General features: G+C 47.4%; 1 protein-coding gene across 1 annotated transcript in view; it reads right to left on the reverse strand.

The window, feature by feature from the left end:
• The window catches only part of LOC124047738 (netrin receptor DCC-like), a 434005-nt gene that overhangs the window by 67489 nt on the left and 349016 nt on the right, over positions 1-17500 (reverse strand). Inside the window, exons 9-10 of the mRNA XM_046368043.1 lie at positions 11302-11456; positions 7524-7672 (exon numbers count right to left, since the gene is read on the reverse strand). Of these exons, the coding sequence (XP_046223999.1) occupies positions 7524-7672; positions 11302-11456 (304 nt within the window). The remainder of the gene's footprint in view (positions 1-7523; positions 7673-11301; positions 11457-17500) is intronic.

The raw sequence follows: 17500 nt of genomic DNA on the forward strand, positions 1-17500 counted from the left end.
ATGAGCTGTGTTCTTTTCAATAGGCAGTTTATATAAAGATCGCCAACAGCCTCTTGGGGAGGCACCTGGACCAAACACCCCCGTCCACCTCGTGGCTTTGACCTCTTCCAGGGTAGAAGCACGAGACACTATTACACATATTATGTACATGGCCTTCTTCCCCAGCGCCTTGAACTCCCCCAGCTCCTTGAACTCCCCCAGAGCCTTGATCTCCCCCAGCTCCTTGAACTCCCCCAGAGCCTTGATCTCCCCCAGCTCCTTGAACTCCCCAAGATCCTTGATCTCCCCCAGCTCCTTGAACTCCCCCAGCTCCTTGAACTCCCCCAGAGCCTTGATCTCCCCCAGCTCCTTGAACTCCCCCAGAGCATTGAACTCCCCATCTCCTTGATCTCCCCAGCTCCTTGAACTCCCCATCTCCTTGATCTCCCCAGAGCATTGAACTCCCCATCTCCCAGCTCCCTGATCTCCCCAGAGCATTGAACTCCCCCAGAGCCTTGATCTTCCCCAGCTCCTTGAACTCCCCATCTCCTTGAACTCCCCAGAGCATTGAACTCCCCAGAGCATTGAACTCCCCATCTCCTTGAACTCCCCAGAGCCTTGATCTCCCCAGAGCATTGAACTCCCCATCTCCCAGCTCCCTGATCTCCCCCAGAGCATTGAACTCCCCAGAGCCTTGATCTCCCCAGAGCATTGAACTCCCCAGAGCCTTGATCTCCCCCAGAGCATTGAACTCCCCAGAGCATTGAACTCCCCATCTCCTTGAACTCCCTCAGAGCCTTGAACTCCCCAGAGCCTTGATCTCCCCCAGCTCCTTGAACTCCCCCAGAGCCTTGATCTCCCCCAGCTCCTTGAACTCCCCAGCTCCTTGATCTCCCCAGCTCCTTGATCTCCCCCAGCTCCTTGAACTCCCCCAGCTCCTTGATCTCCTCCAGCTCCTTGAACCTCCCCAGCTCCAGGGTATGGAAGGAAAGCAGCATCCCCACATCCTCCTCTAAAGCCCCCACTGCAACACTAACAATCAACACATCATCCAGACCCTCCATCCTCCTCTAATGACCCCCCGCCCACCGCAGCACTAACATTCAACACATCATCCAGACCCGCCATCCACCAATAAGAATTGGAAGTATCAGTCACATACTGCCGATGAAGTACTGGCAAGGAATCACAGACCTCAGAGACGACCTTCCTCAGTAGGCGAGATAATCGGTTCCGCATCAGATGACCCAGCCTGGTACACCCCACGCCTAACAGGCATGAACATAGGCTAGCTGGACCCACAGCACGGGACTGGATGACAGTGTTGTAAAAAAGAAACTCTTCAAAAAGCCACATCCCGTAAGTGGCGTGCCGGCCTTACGGCATATACAGTGCCTTGCGAAAGTATTCGGCCCCCTTGAACTTTGCCACCTTTCAAGCTTCAAACATAAAGATATAAAACTTTATTTTTTTTGTGAAGAATCAACAACAAGTGGGACACAATCATGAAGTGGAACGACATTTATTGGATATTTCAAACTTTTTTAACAAATCAAAAACTGAAAAATTGGGCGTGCAAAATTATTCAGCCCCTTTACTTTCAGTGCAGCAAACTCTCTCCACAAGTTCAGTGAGGATCTCTGAATGATCCAATGTTTACCTAAATGACTAATGATGATAAATACATTCCACCTGTGTGTAATCAAGTCTCCGTATAAATGCACCTGCACTGTGATAGTCTCAGAGGTCCGTTAAAAGCGCAGAGAGCATCATGAAGAACAAGGAACACACCAGGCAGGTCCGAGATACTGTTGTGAAGAAGTTTAAAGCCGGATTTGGATACAAAATATTTCCCAAGCTTTAAACATCCCAAGGAGCACTGTGCAAGCGATAATATTGAAATGTATCTCCTGTAGAAGTCGACCTCATTAGTCTCATCACTATGTATCTCCTGTAGAAGTCAACCTCATTATCCTCATCAAAATGTATCTCCTGTAGAAGTCGACCTCATTAGTCTCATCACTATGTATCTCCTGTAGAAGTCGACCTCATTAGTCTCATCACTATGTATCTCCTGTAGAAGTCGACCTCATTAGTCTCATCACTATGTATCTCCTGTAGAAGTTGACCTCATTATCCTCATCAATATGTATCTCCTGTAGAAGTCAACCTCATTATCCTCATCAATATGTATCTCCTGTAGAAGTCAACCTCATTATCCTCATCAATATGTATCTCCTGTAGAAGTCAACCTCATTATCCTCATCAATATATATCTCCTGTTGAAGTCAACCTCATTATCCTCATCAATATATATCTCCTGTTGAAGTCCACCTCATTAGACCTGGGCCCTGGCAGTAAACCCCCAAAAAAGAATAATGATTTTCCAGAGAAGTTACAGATCTCAGGGAATTAGAGCAAAGGTCTCAATTGGTACAACATATATAGAGTACTGCACACACTACAATTACTGAGGTTTAAATATATAGAGTACTGCACACACTACAATTACTGAGGTTTAAATATATAGAGTACTGCTCACAATACAATTACTGAGGTTTAACTATATAGAGTACTGTACACACTACAGTTACTGAGGTTTAAATATATAGAGTACTGTACACACTACAGTTACTGAGGTTAAAAATAAACTCAACTGCACACACTACAGTTACTGAGGTTAAAAATAAACTCAACTGGACACCTTAATGAGGCAGTGAATGAACTGAGAGAGAAAGCACGCAGGGCATACTACACCATTAAAAAGCTAATTCAAATTGAAATAACTATTCAAATTTGGCTATCAGAGGCAGCTCTCTATCGTTGTCTCTGTCAATCAGAGGCAGCTGTCTATCGTTGTCTCTGTCAATCAGAAGCAGCTCTCTATCGTTGTCTCTGTCAATCAGAGGCAGCTGTCTATCGTTGTCTCTGTCAATCAGAGGCAGCTGTCTATCGTTGTCTCTGTCAATCAGAGGCAGCTGTCTATCGTTGTCTCTGTCAATCAGAGGCAGCTGTCTATCGTTGTCTCTGTCAATCAGAGGCAGCTCTCTATCGTTGTCTCTGTCAATCAGAGGCAGCTGTCTATCGTTGTCTCTGTCAATCAGAAGCAGCTCTCTATCGTTGTCTCTGTCAATCAGAGGCAGCTGTCTATCGTTGTCTCTGTCAATCAGAGGCAGCTGTCTATCGTTGTCTCTGTCAATCAGAGGCAGCTGTCTATCGTTGTCTCTGTCAATCAGAGGCAGCTGTCTATCGTTGTCTCTGTCAATCAGAGGCAGCTGTCTATCGTTGTCTCTGTCAATCAGAGGCAGCTGTCTATCGTTGTCTCTGTCAATCAGAGGCAGCTCTCTATCGTTGTCTCTGTCAATCAGAGGCAGCTGTCTATTGTTGTCTCTGTCAATCAGAGGCAGCTGTCTATCGTTGTCTCTGTCAATCAGAGGCAGCTCTCTATCGTTGTCTCTGTCAATCAGAGGCAGCTGTCTATCGTTGTCTCTCTCAATCAGAGGCAGCTGTCTATCGTTGTCTCTCTCAGAGGCAGCTCTCTATCGTTGTCTCTGTCAATCAGAGGCAGCTGTCTATCGTTGTCTCTGTCAATCAGAGGCAGCTCTCTATCGTTGTCTCTGTCAATCAGAGGCAGCTGTCTATTGTTGTCTCTGTCAATCAGAGGCAGCTCTCTATCGTTGTCTCTGTCAATCAGAGGCAGCTGTCTATTGTTGTCTCTGTCAATCAGAGGCAGCTGTCTATCGTTGTCTCTGTCAATCAGAGGCAGCTCTCTATCGTTGTCTCTGTCAATCAGAGGCAGCTGTCTATCGTTGTCTCTCTCAATCAGAGGCAGCTGTCTATCGTTGTCTCTCTCAATCAGAGGCAGCTCTCTATCGTTGTCTCTGTCAATCAGAGGCAGCTGTCTATCGTTGTCTCTGATTGAGGACCAGACTTAGCCGTTTCCCACCTGTGTTTGTGGGTAGTTGTTTCCTGTTTCCTGTTTCCTGTTTTGCACCAGACAGAACTGTTTCGTTTCTTCCTCTTTGTTATTTTTTTGTTCCAGTGTTCAGTTTTATTAAAAATCATGAACACGTACCACGCTGCACCTTGGTCCCTTTCTTCAAACAGCCGTTACAAAACCTGTCCAACCAAAAACATAGCGATGCAGAAAACCTGAGTCTACGCCTTCACTATTGTGAATCACTAAAACAACACAGAAATACACCACGGAAAAAGAAGGAACAGCACATCAGAAATCAGCTCAATGTAATTGAAGAATCCATAGCATCTAACCACTTCTGGGGAAAATTGGAAAACACTAAACAAACAATAACGTGAAGAATTATCTATCCAAAACTGAGATGTATGGCTAAACAACTTATCCGATCGTTTTGGCTCTATAACAAAGAACAAACAGCAAAAACATATACATGATCAAATACAGATCTTAGAATCAACTATTAGAGACGACCAGAACCCACTGGATCCAACCTGTGGTCTGTGGTGTTGATGGTATCCTTAATGAAAGCTCTCAAGAGAAGACCGGCTATGTGCTCACTGCCCACAAAATGAGGTGGAAACTGAGCTGCACTTCCTAACCTCCTGTCCAACGTATGACCATATTAGAGACACACATTTCCCTCAGGTTACACAGATTCAAAAAAGAACTTGAAAACAAACCCAATTTTGATAAACTCCCATATCTACTGGGTGAAATACCACAGTGTGCCATCACAGCAGCAAGATGTGTGACCTGTTGCCACGAGAAAAGGGCAACCAGTGAAGAACAAACACCATTGTAAATACAACCCATATTTCTGTTGATTTACTAACTAACGTTACGACACTGTATATAGACTGTATATAGACATAATATGACATTTGTGAGTGTAATATTTACTGTTTATTTAACTTTTATTCATCCATCTCACTTGCTTTGGCAATGCAAACATATGTTTCCCATGCCAATAAAGCCCCTTGAATTGAATTGAGAGAGAGAGAGAGAGAGAGAGAGAGAGAGAGAGAGAGAGAGAGAGAGAGAGAGAGAGAGAGAGAGAGAGAGAGAGAGAGAGAGAGAGAGAGAGAGAGAGAGAGAGAGAGAGAGAGAGAGAGAGAGAGAGAGAGAGAGAGAGAGAGAGAGAGAGAGAGAGACAGAGAGAGAGAGAGAGAGAGACAGAGAGAGAGAGAGAGAGAGAGAGAGAGAGAGAGAGAGAGAGAGAGAGAGAGAGAGAGAGAGAGAGAGAGAGAGAGAGAGAGAGAGAGACAGAGAGAGAGAGAGAGAGAGAGAGAGAGAGAGAGAGAGAGAGAGAGAGAGAGAGAGAGAGAGAGAGAGAGAGAGAGAGAGAGAGAAAACACGCTGTTGCTCTTCTCTACATCACACTGAGACTAGATGCTCCTGTGGTTTCTACACTGCCAGTGTGTGTGTTTGTATAGTGCTTTCCAGGGAGACATGAACTAGAATTGTATACAGCTAAACAAATAGAGTATGATAAACATCTGTCATTTGCTGTTGGCACAACAGAAGTGGACCAGAATGGTTAGGTATACATCAACCTCTAAGCAGCTGTTCAGAGAGCAGGGCAGAATAAAAGCTCTTTGTTTTCCTCTATACGCTGGCTGACTTTGAAATGTCCACTTTGTTGGAACGTGTGTTTTCTTACCATAAAGCCATTTACACGACGAAGTGAGGGAATTCATGGATATGTCAAATCTGAGAACATTCCACAGGGGTATTATACAACTGGTCCACATGTTCACTTTGCTAAAAGCTTCAATGGTCAGGGACAGTGGCTTCTCTACTCAAATGATGATGCTGATGATGATGCTGATGATGATGATGGTGATGATGGTGATGATGGATGATGGTGATGATGGTGATGATGGATGATGATGGATGATGATGATGATGATGATGATGATGATGCTGATGGTGATGATGGTGATGATGATGATGGCGACGATGATGGTGATGATGATGGTGATGATGATGATGATGGCGCCGATGATGATGGTCATGATGGTGATGATGGTGCTGATGATGATGATGGTGATGATGATGCTGATGATGCTGATGATGATGCTGATGATGATGATGATGATGATGATGATGATGATGATGATGATGGTGATGATGATGATGATGCTGATGGTGATGATGGTGATGATGATGATGGCGACGATGATGGTGATGATGATGGTGATGATGATGATGATGGCGCCGATGATGATGGTCATGATGGTGATGATGGTGCTGATGATGATGATGGTGATGATGATGCTGATGATGCTGATGATGATGCTGATGATGATGCTGATGCTGATGGTGATGATGGTGATGATGATGATGATGATGATGATGATGATGATGATGATGATGATGATGATGATGATGATGATGGCGCTGATGATGATGGTCATGATGGTGATGATGGTGCTGATGATGATGATGATGCTGATGATGCTGATGCTGATGATGATGATCCCATGATGATCCCTCAAAACGTCTGTTATTTTTTTATCACCTATTGAGATTAAATTCAAGCTGCGAATGACTTAACTGTTTTCAGAAAACTAATGTGACCCAGAGCTGTAGACAGTTCATTCATCTGGTTATATATATATATATATATATATATATATATATATATATATATATGACTATAGACTGTTCATTCATCTGGTTATATATATATATATATATATATATATATATATATATATATATATATATATATATATATATATATGACTATAGACTGTTCATTCATATGGTTATATATATATATATATATATATATATATGACTATAGACTGTTCATTCATCTGGTTATATATATATATATATATATATATATATATATATATATATGACTATAGACTGTTCATTCATATGGTTATATATATATATATATATGACTATAGACTGTTCATTCTTATGGTTATATATATATATGGCTATAGACTGTTTATTCTTATGGTTATATATATATATATATATATATATATATATATATATATATATATATATGACTATAGACTGTTCATTCTTATGGTTATATATATATATGGCTATAGACTGTTTATTCTTATGGTTATATATATATATATATGACTATAGACTGTTTATTCTTATGGTTATATATATATATATATATATATATATATATATATATATATATATATGACTATAGACTGTTCATTCTTATGGTTATATATATATATATATATATATATGACTATAGACTGTTCATTCATATGGTTATATATATATATGGCTATAGACTGTTTATTCATGTGATTATATATATGGCTATAGACTGTTCATTCATATGGTTATATATATATATATATATATATATATATATATATATATATATATATATATATATATATATATATATATATATATATATGACTATAGACTGTTCATTCTTATGGTTATATATATATATGGCTATAGACTGTTTATTCATGTGATTATATATATGGCTATAGACTGTTTATTCATGTGATTATATATGTGTGTCAGGTGGGCTGATGTTGATTGGACCATGAGAGCCATGTACCTGTTCCTTCCCAGAGGGTGTCTCGGTCCAGAGCAGTCTGTACCCCAGCAGGGGCCCGTTGGCGTAGCCCGGGGCGTCCCAGGAGGCCTGGATGGAGGTGGGAGAGATGGACTCTACCTGGAGGTTCTCCACCGGCCCGGGGACCTGCACTGCTGGGACAGGAACACATGAACGGATCAGAAACACACACACACACCCACACACCCACACACACACACACACACACACACACACACACACCACACACCACACACCACACACACACACACACACACACACACACACACACACACACACACACACACACACACACACACACACACACACACTATTTCCTGTTTGTTTAAACTGACGTTCAGTTACTTAAAGGTCCAATGCAGCCATTTTGATCTCAAAATCAAATCATATCTGGGTAACAATTAAGCACCTTCACTGTGATTGTTTTCAATTAAAAATGGTCAAAAATAAACAAAAACAGCTCCTTAATAACAAAGAACCATTTTTCAAGCAATAATTCCTCTAGGACTATCTGGGAGTGGTCTGAACGGGGGGGGGGACTATTATTGGTAGTGAGGTATGGAACTCTCTTCCTTATTGGTCAATTAACTAATTCAAACAGTTTTTATAGTTAAAAGGCGTTAACATAATTTCCATAATTTCCATAATTTCCATAATTTCCATAATTTTCATAATTTTCCAGTATTATTCCAGAGTCATGGCGTTTAAATATATATAAAACACAGGTGAATCACGTTTGTGACTGCACTGGGTCTTTAATGATTACTTTAAAGGTGTCCGTGCCATATTAAAAGGTTTTAATAGGATAGCGTGATTTAAAAAGGTGAGCCGCAGATATTTGAATGGTATGTTTTCCACCTCCACAAGGTCTTATAGAACAATGTGATCTGGCAGGCTGGATAGATGAGGGCCCCAGTGAGAGGAGAACTAAGGAAGGATCAGGTGAGATTGGAATCAGCTTCCACACGCTGTAATACCACCTTGTATACTGCTGCTTCAGACCGGGGCAGAGAAAGAGACTGAAATAATTCAATTACACTCCATGTGCCCTAAAAACACCCCAAATCCGCTGGCTAATCCGTCTTTGGTTTGGCAGGGTTTTACTCTTCTCCTTATATAGAATAATCTATAGCTGATCTCTGCTCAGAATCATGGAGTAAATATAGAGATGATTTTGTGAGTGTGTAGATGTGTGTGTGTGTGTGAGACTACTGGTGTACTAGTGTGATACTGTATTTGGAGCAGCAGATGAGGAATGTCATGTTACCTCCCTTCTACATTTTTTTTTACATTTACATTTAAGTCATTTAGCAGACGCTCTTATCCAGAGCGACTTACAAATTGGTGCATTCACCTTATACAATAGTGCATCTAAATATTTTAAGGGGGGGGGGGGGTGAGAAGGATTACTTTATCCTATCCTAGGTATTCCTTAAAGAGGTGGGGTTTCAGGTGTCTCCGGAAGGTGGTGATTGACTCCGCTGTCCTGGCGTCGTGAGGGAGTTTGTTCCACCATTGGGGAGCCAGAGCAGCGAACAGTTTTGACTGGGCTGAGCGGGAACTGTACTTCCTCAGTGGTAGGGAGGCGAGCAGGCCAGAGGTGGATGAACGCAGTGCCCTTATTTGGGTGTAGGGCCTGATCAGAGCCTGGAGGTACTGAGGTGCCGTTCCCCTCACAGCTCCGTAGGCAAGCACCATGGTCTTGTAGCGGATGCGAGCTTCAACTGGAAGCCAGTGGAGAGAACGGAGGAGCGGGGTGACGTGAGAGAACTTGGGAAGGTAGAACACCAGACGGGCTGCGGCGTTCTGGATGAGTTGTAGGGGTTTAATGGCACAGGCAGGGAGCCCAGCCAACAGCGAGTTGCAGTAATCCAGACGGGAGATGACAAGTGCCTGGATTAGGACCTGCGCCGCTTCCTGTGTGAGGCAGGGTCGTACTCTGCGGATGTTGTAGAGCATGAACCTACAGGAACGGGCCACCGCCTTGATGTTACTTGATGTTATTCTACCCTGCAGGTCCAGGGATCATCAACTCGTTTCAGCCGCGGGACCATTTTTGCTTGAGCGGATGGCCGGGGGGGACAGGGGGGGCGGGGGGACAGGGGGACGGACGGGGGGACGGGGAGGAGGACGGGGGACAGGGAGGTTGGACGGAGGGGACAGGGGGGAATCCCAAACAGATATAATGTTTGGTCCCGTTTTTACAGCCCGGTACTGGGTAACCTTCAGCCCGGTACTGGGTTACCTTCAGCCTAGTACTGGGTTACCTTCAGCCCGGTACTGGGATACCTTCAGCCCGGTACTGGGTTACCTTCAGCCCGGTACTGGGTTATCTTCAGCCCGGTACTGGGTTACCTTCAGCCCGGTACTGGGTTACCTTCAGCCCGGTACTGGGTTACCTTCAGCCCGGTACTGGGTTACCTTCAGCCCGGTACTGGGTTACCTTCAGCCCGGTACTGGGTTACCTTCAGCCTGGTACTGGGTTACCCTCAGCCCGGTACTGGGTTACCTTCAGCCTGGTACTGGGTTACCTTCAGCCCGGTACTGGGTTACCTTCAGCTTGGTACTGGGTTACCTTCAGCCCGGTACTGGGTTACCTTCAGCCCGGTACTGGGTTACCTTCAGCCTGGTACTGGGTTACCTTCAACCCGGTACTGGGTTACCTTCAGACGAGTCCCATGAAGCTTTTGTGCCTCGTAGATCAAAACAACCGAACCAACAAATGTTCGCCAAAGTATCCTCTGTAGATATTGGTTTGTAGCTCCAACGGTTCAGTCTGGACAGTCGGTTTCGTGAGAAGACCTCTTTAAAAAAATGTGGACGTCCACGACAGTAGGTTCAGATGACTGCCGGTCAGCATGTGGGTGTCGTAAGAGAGCAAAACAACCAACACTTTATACTGGTAGAACGGGGGGATTGAGCTGCAGTGAAACTGCTCAGATTACTTGGTGTTCATCTCCTGCATTGGAAAACCAGGTCATTACTGGTTTCGTGGGAGCGGTGGGTCCTTTGCCTTCACCTCTGGTTGGGTTTCGTGACTAGACTGTAATCCTGTATGAATTAGTTGTGTACCTCCACAATCCCACTACCTCAACCCCTATTGAGATGGTTTGATCTGAGTCAGACCGCAAGAGTGAAGGAAAAGCAGCCGGGTGGCATTCCAGGTGAAGCTGGTTGAGAGAATGCCAAGTGTGCGCATAAGCTGTCATAAAGGCAAAGGGTGGCTATTTGAAGAATCTCAAATCTAAAATGTATTTTTATTTGTTTTAACACTTTTTTGGTTATTACATGATTCCATATGTGTTATTTCATAGTGTTGATGTCTTCACTATTATATTACAATGTAGAAAATAGTAAAAATAAAGAAAAACCCTGGAATGAGTAGGTGTGTCCAAACTTTTAACGGATAGTGTATATATACATTTATACTCCTGACTACGACATTGCTTATCCTAATATTTATATATTTATTAATTCCATTATTTTACTTTTAGATTCGTGTGCATTGTTGTGTATTGTTAGATACTACTGCACTGTTGGTGCTAAGGAACACAAGCATTTCACTACACCCACAATAACATCTGACAAATATGTGTATTCAACCAATAAAATCTGATTTGGTTTGTGTGTTGACTATGAACTGGGCAATGCTCTGGCTATGTGAAGTTTTGTCAGTATGACTTATACTTGGAGCCTATGTGGGACGAGGCTGTATTTCTGCTCCGGGTGAGAATACTGAGCAGGGCTCAACTAGGCTTACACTCAGGCTGCGTGGTGAGTTTGAGTGTCTCGGATCTCTCTCCGGGCCCGTTGTCGTTGTAGGCCACCACTCTGAAGGAGTAGGTTTCCTCTGGCTTCAGGTTACTGACAGTCATCTGGAGGGTCTCTGGCTCCGACACGTTCACAGACCTCTCCCTGAAACAACAACAGACACGTTCACAGACCTCTCCCCTGAAACAACAACAGACACGTTCACAGACCTCTCCCTGAAACAACAACAGACACAGTTAAAGAATACTCCCTTTAATTTAACACAGACACACAGAGACTGTTTCCTCAAACAACAGACAGAGAAACAGAGTAAGCAACGGAAATACACACAGACACAGACACAGACACAGACACAGACACAGACACAGACAGACACAGACAGACGCAGACAGACAGACAGACAGACACACAGACACAGACACAGACACAGACACAGACACACAGACAGACACAGACAGACACAGACAGACACAGACAGACACAGACAGACACAGACAGACACAGACACAGACAGACACAGACACAGACACAGACACAGACACAGACACAGACACAGACACAGACACAGACACAGACAGACACAGACACAGACACAGACACAGACACAGACACAGACACAGACACAGACACAGACACAGACACAGACACAGACACAGACACAGACACACACACACACACAGAAACAGACTCCCAGTAAGGAGAGACAGGATCAGAAGAAAGCACTGGAAAAGGCATTAGATGTCTTTTCCAAAATACCATTCAATCCATATAATCCCTCCTGCAGAAACTGTAATCCCAGAGGATTTCAGCACCTCTTCATCCCCATTCAAGTCTCACTGACTAGATGGGCATGGGACCTGAGATGGATTAAAATATATATATATATATACTATTTTAAGTGATGATCAGTGACTGCTCTGTCAATATTGCTCTCCTAGTTCCGGCCCCCCAGCACCCTTTATCCAGCAACTTGAGGGAGGTCTGTGAAATGCTCAGTCTGCTCTGCTCTCACGTGGTTGGCCAGGGGCCTTGGCAAAGTCTCACCTAACTCAACAAATAGCTGGCAGATGATTAAGTTTCTTAATTGAATGAGCTGAATACCCCTTATGACTTTAAATCTCCGAGGTGACTTGGGCTATTGCACCTAAACGTGCGTTTGGGTTCAGGACTCGTGTCCTGATATTCTGGTTCTCTAGGTGTCACGAGTCCGACCGAGGGTGGTTCCCCTTCCCGGGCGGGTGGAGCTCGGCGGTCGTCGTCACCGGCCTATTAGCTGCCACTGATTGTTTTTCCTCCCCCTCCTTGTATGTTTAGTGGTAGCACCTGTTCATGTTTAATTAGTTTGTCTTTATTAGACAGCCGGCCCGCCTGGTTGTTGTGCGGGATTATTTCTATGTAACCTTCGGCTCTGTTGTAGAGGTACGTGTTAGTGCCTAGTCGTGATTTTTTCCATTGTGCTTTTTGATTCCCTGTGGTTGGGAACGTAATTTTTGTGAGCACCCTGTGGTGCGTTGGTGCTATTAAAAGACGCACAGCATTGAACTCTGTCTCCTGCATTTGACTCCACACCCGCGACACCCGGAGCATTACAGAATCCCGCACCTATCAGATTGAATGGAGTCAGCAGGAGCAGCAGCCAACCCTCTCCCATCGATGGAGGAACGGGTTCTCCACCACACCACCGTCCTCCATCGGATCGGATCCGCGATGGATCAAGTGATGGAGAGAATGGACAAATGGGAGAGGAGTGGTCTCCTCTCTCCACCTTCGGCACCCACGGTTCCGGACTCCCCATCTCCCGACTCCAGCACCCTCCGTCTGACGCTACCGAGGGCTTATGATGGAGCGGCGGCGGGTTGCCAGGGGTTTCTGCTTCAGCTGGAGCTATACCTGGCCACCATCAGACCCACTCCCTCAGGAGCAGAGAGGGTGAGTGTCCTCATCTCCTGCCTCACGGGTCGTGCTCTGGAGTGGGCGAACGCAGTCTGGAATGGCCCAGACTCAGCGCGGGAGCACTACACAGAGTTTTCCTGCCGCTTCCGTGCCGTGTTTGATCACCCTCTAGACGGCCGAGCGGTGGGAGAACGACTATTTAATCTTAGGCAGGAGAGGAGGAGCGCCCAGGATTACGCGTGGAGTTCCGGACCTTGGCAGCCGGATCTGGGTGGAACGACAGGGCCCTTATAGACCACTACAGGTGTAGTCTCCGAGAGGACGTCCGCCGGGAGTTAGCGTGTCGGGACACCACTCTGTCACTGGATCAGCTGATCGACATGTCCATTCGACTGGATAATCTGCTGGCTGCCCGCGGGCGTTCAGAGAGGGTTCTGAGCGTTCCACCACCCAGCCCCTCCGCTCCCATTCCAATGGAGTTGGGAGGGGATACGCCGAGGGGTACCGGAGGAGGAGGCCTTCCCTGCACCAACTGTGGTCGGAGAGGGCACACGTCTGATCGGTGCTGGGGGGGTCCATCTGGGAGTAGAGATGTCGGGCGGAACGCTTCTCGGTCACCCCAGGTGAGTCAGCATCAAACTCACCCAGAACCCCTTGTTGGCCACATGTTTGTCTTAACCTCTTTCCTTCACTTTTTTCCCTCTTCCCAGCATAGGGCGCTAGTCGATTCAGGCGCAGCTGGGAACTTTATGGATCGTGGACTTGCCCTTAAGTTAGGAGTTCCGCTGGTGCCGATAGATTCTCCTTTCCCAATGCACTCCCTAGATAGCCGGCCATTAGGGTCAGGGATGGTCAGGGAGACCACGGTCCCACTGGACATGGTGACGCAGGGGAATCATAGGGAGCGTATCAGTTTTTTTATTATTGATTCGCCTGCGTTTCCAGTGGTGCTGGGGACTCCCTGGCTGGCCCGGCACAATCCTAAAATTTCATGGAGACAGGGGGTTCTCCAGGGGTGGTCAGAGGAGTGTTCTGGAAGGTGTTTGGGAGTTTCCATCGGGGCCACGTCGGTGGAGAGTCCAGACCAGGGTTCCACGGTGTGCATTCCCCCCGAGTATGCCGATTTGGCAAAATTACCACCTTATCGACCGGGAAGGGATTGTACGATAGATCTCCAGGTAGACGCTGCGCTTCCCAAGAGTCACGTGTCCCCGCTGTCCCAGGAGGAGACGTTGGCAATGGAGACATATGTCACGGAGTCGCTGGGACAGGGGTACATTCGGCCCTCCATTTCACCCGTCTCCTCTAGTTTCTCTTTTGTGAGGAAAAAGGAGGGAGGTTTGCGTCCGTGTATCGATTATAGAGGTCTAAACGCCATCACAGTGGGGTATAGTTACCCTCTACCTCTCATCGCTACGGCGGTGGAATCGTTCCACGGAGCGCAGTTCTTCACAAAACTGGATCTCAGGAGCGCGTATAGTCTAGTGTGTATTCGGAAGGGAGACGAGTGGAAAACCGCATTTAGTACTACATCCGGCCACTATGAGTACCTCGTCATGCCGTATGGGTTAAAAAATGCTCCAGCCGTCTTTCAATCCTTTGTAGACGAGATTCTCAGGGACCTGTGCGGGCAGGGAGTGGTTGTTTATATCGATGACATTCTGATTTACTCGGCCACTCACACCGCGCATGTGTCTCTGGTGCGCAAGGTGCTTGGTAGACTGCTGGAGCATGACCTATACGTCAAGGCTGAGAAGTGTGTGTTCTCCAAACGAGCCGTCTCCTTTCTGGGTTATCGCATTTCCACCTCGGGGGTAGTGATGGAGGGTGACCGCATTAGGGCCGTGCGTAATTGGCCGACTCCAACCACGGTAAAGGAGGTGCAGCGGTTTTGGGGTTTTGCCAACTACTACCGGAGGTTTATCCGGGGTTTTGGCCAGATAGCGGCTCCCATCACCTCACTGCTGAAGGGGGGCCCGGTGCGGTTGCAGTGGTCAGCAGAGGCGGACAGAGCATTCAACAAGTTGATGGCGCTGTTCACTGATGCGCCAGTGTTGGCGCATCCGGACCCCTCTCTAGCATTCATAGTGGAGGTGGACGCGTCCGAGGCTGGGGTGGGTGCCGTGCTATCACAGCGCTCGGGTACGCCACCAAAACTCCGCCCCTGCGCTTTCTTCTCAAGGAAGCTCAGCCCAGCGGAGCGTAACTATGATGTGGGGGACCGGGAGTTGCTAGCGGTGGTTAGAGCTCTGAAGGTGTGAAGACACTGGCTTGAGGGGGCTAAGCACCCTTTTCTCATCTGGACCGACCACCAGAATCTGGAGTATATTCGGGCAGCTAGGAGACTTAACCCACGTCAGGCAAGGTGGGCCATATTCTTCACCCGGTTCCAGTTTACTTTGTTTAATAGACCGAGCTCCCAGAATGTGAAGGCTGACGCACTGTCCCACCTTTACGACACGGAGGATGGGTCCACCGAACCTACTCCCATCCTTCCCGCCTCAAAGCTGGTAGCTCCAGTGGTATGGGAGGTGGACTCAGACATCGAGCGGGCGTTACGGGCTGAACACGCGCCTCCTCAGTGTCCAGCGGGGCGAAGGTACGTGCCGCTTGGTGTTCGGGACAAACTGATTCGGTGGGCTCACGTCCTACCCTCCTCGGGTCACCCTGGGGTGACGAGGACAGTGGGGAGCCTTCAGGGGAGGTATTGGTGGCCTACGTTGGCGAAGGACGTTAAGGGTTATGTCTCCTCCTGTTCAGTGTGCGCTCAGAGTAAGGCTCCTAGGCACCTTCCTAGAGGGAAGCTACAACCCCTCCCCGTTCCACAGCGGCCATGGTCACATCTGTCCATAGATTTCCTGACCGATCTTCCGCCGTCTCAGGGGAACACCACGGTTCTAGTGATTGTGGATCGGTTCTCTAAGTCCTGCCGTCTCCTCCTGTTGCCCGGTATCCCTACAGCCCTACAGACTGCGGAGGCATTATTCACCCATGTCTTTCGGCACTACGGGGTGCCGGTGGACATCGTTTCTGATCGGGGCCCCCAATTCACGTCTCGGGTATGGAGAGCGTTCATGGAACGCTTGGGGGTCTCTGTCAGCCTGACCTCCGGTTATCACGCCGAGAGTAATGGGCAGGTGGAGAGAATGAACCAGGAGGTGGGTAGGTTTCTGCGGCCGTATTGCCAGGATTGGCCAGGGGAGTGGGCACGATACATTCCCTGGGCTGAAATGGCTCAGAACTCACTACGCCACTCCTCTACTAACGTGTCCCCTTTTCAGTGTGTGTTGGGGTACCAGCCGGTTCTGGCACCATGGCATCCGAGCCAGACCAAGGCTCCTGCGGTGGAGGAATGGGTACAGCACTCCAAGGAGACCTGGAGGGCCGTCCAAGAATCTCTACGACAAGCGAGTGGACGGCAGAAGAGGGGTGCTGACCGCCACCGCAGTGAGGCCCCCGTGTTTGTACCAGGGGACAGGGTCTGGCTCTCGACCCGAAACCTATCTCTCCGCTTGCCCTGCCGGAAGCTGGGTCCGCAGTGTGTAGGGCCCTTTAAAGTCCTGAGGAGAATAAACGAGGTGTGTTATCGATTACAACTCCCTTCCTATTATCGTATTAACCCCTCGTTTCATGTGTCTCTCCTCAGGCTGGTGGTAGCTGGTCCCCTGCAGGGCAGTGAAGTACCGGAGGTCCCTCCCCCCCCTCTGGACATCGAGGGGTCCCCAGCGTACACGATCCGGGCCATTCTGGACTCAAGACGCCGGGTGAGGGGCCTGCAGTACCTCGTGGACGGGAGGGGTACGGTCCGGAGGAGAGGTGCTGGGTACCGGTGGGGGACATCTTGGATCCATCCATGTTGAGGGATTTCCATCGCCTCCATCCGGATCGCCCTGCACCTCGTCCTCCGGGGCGACCTCGAGGCCGGTGTCAGCGCGCTGCTGGAGCCGCGCGTCAGGGGGGTACTCTCACGAGTCCGACCGAAGGTGTTTCCCCTTCCCGGGCGGGTGGCGCTCGGCGGTCGTCGTCACCGGCCTATTAGCTGCCACTGATTGTTTTTCCTCCCCCTCCTTGTATGTTTAGTGGTAGCACCTGTTCATGTTTAATTAGTTTGTCTTTATTAGACAGCCGGCCCGCCTGGTTGTTGTGCGGGATTATTTCTATGTAACCTTCGGCTCTGTTGTAGAGGTACGTGTTAGTGCCTAGTCGTGATTTTTTCCATTGTACTTTTTGATTCCCTGTGGTTGGGAACGTAACTTTTGTGAACACCCTGTGGTGCGTTGGTGCTAGTAAAAGAC

Source organism: Oncorhynchus gorbuscha, linkage group LG11 (genome assembly GCF_021184085.1).
Source record: "Oncorhynchus gorbuscha isolate QuinsamMale2020 ecotype Even-year linkage group LG11, OgorEven_v1.0, whole genome shotgun sequence".
In the NCBI taxonomy this organism is placed as follows: domain Eukaryota; kingdom Metazoa; phylum Chordata; class Actinopteri; order Salmoniformes; family Salmonidae; genus Oncorhynchus; species Oncorhynchus gorbuscha.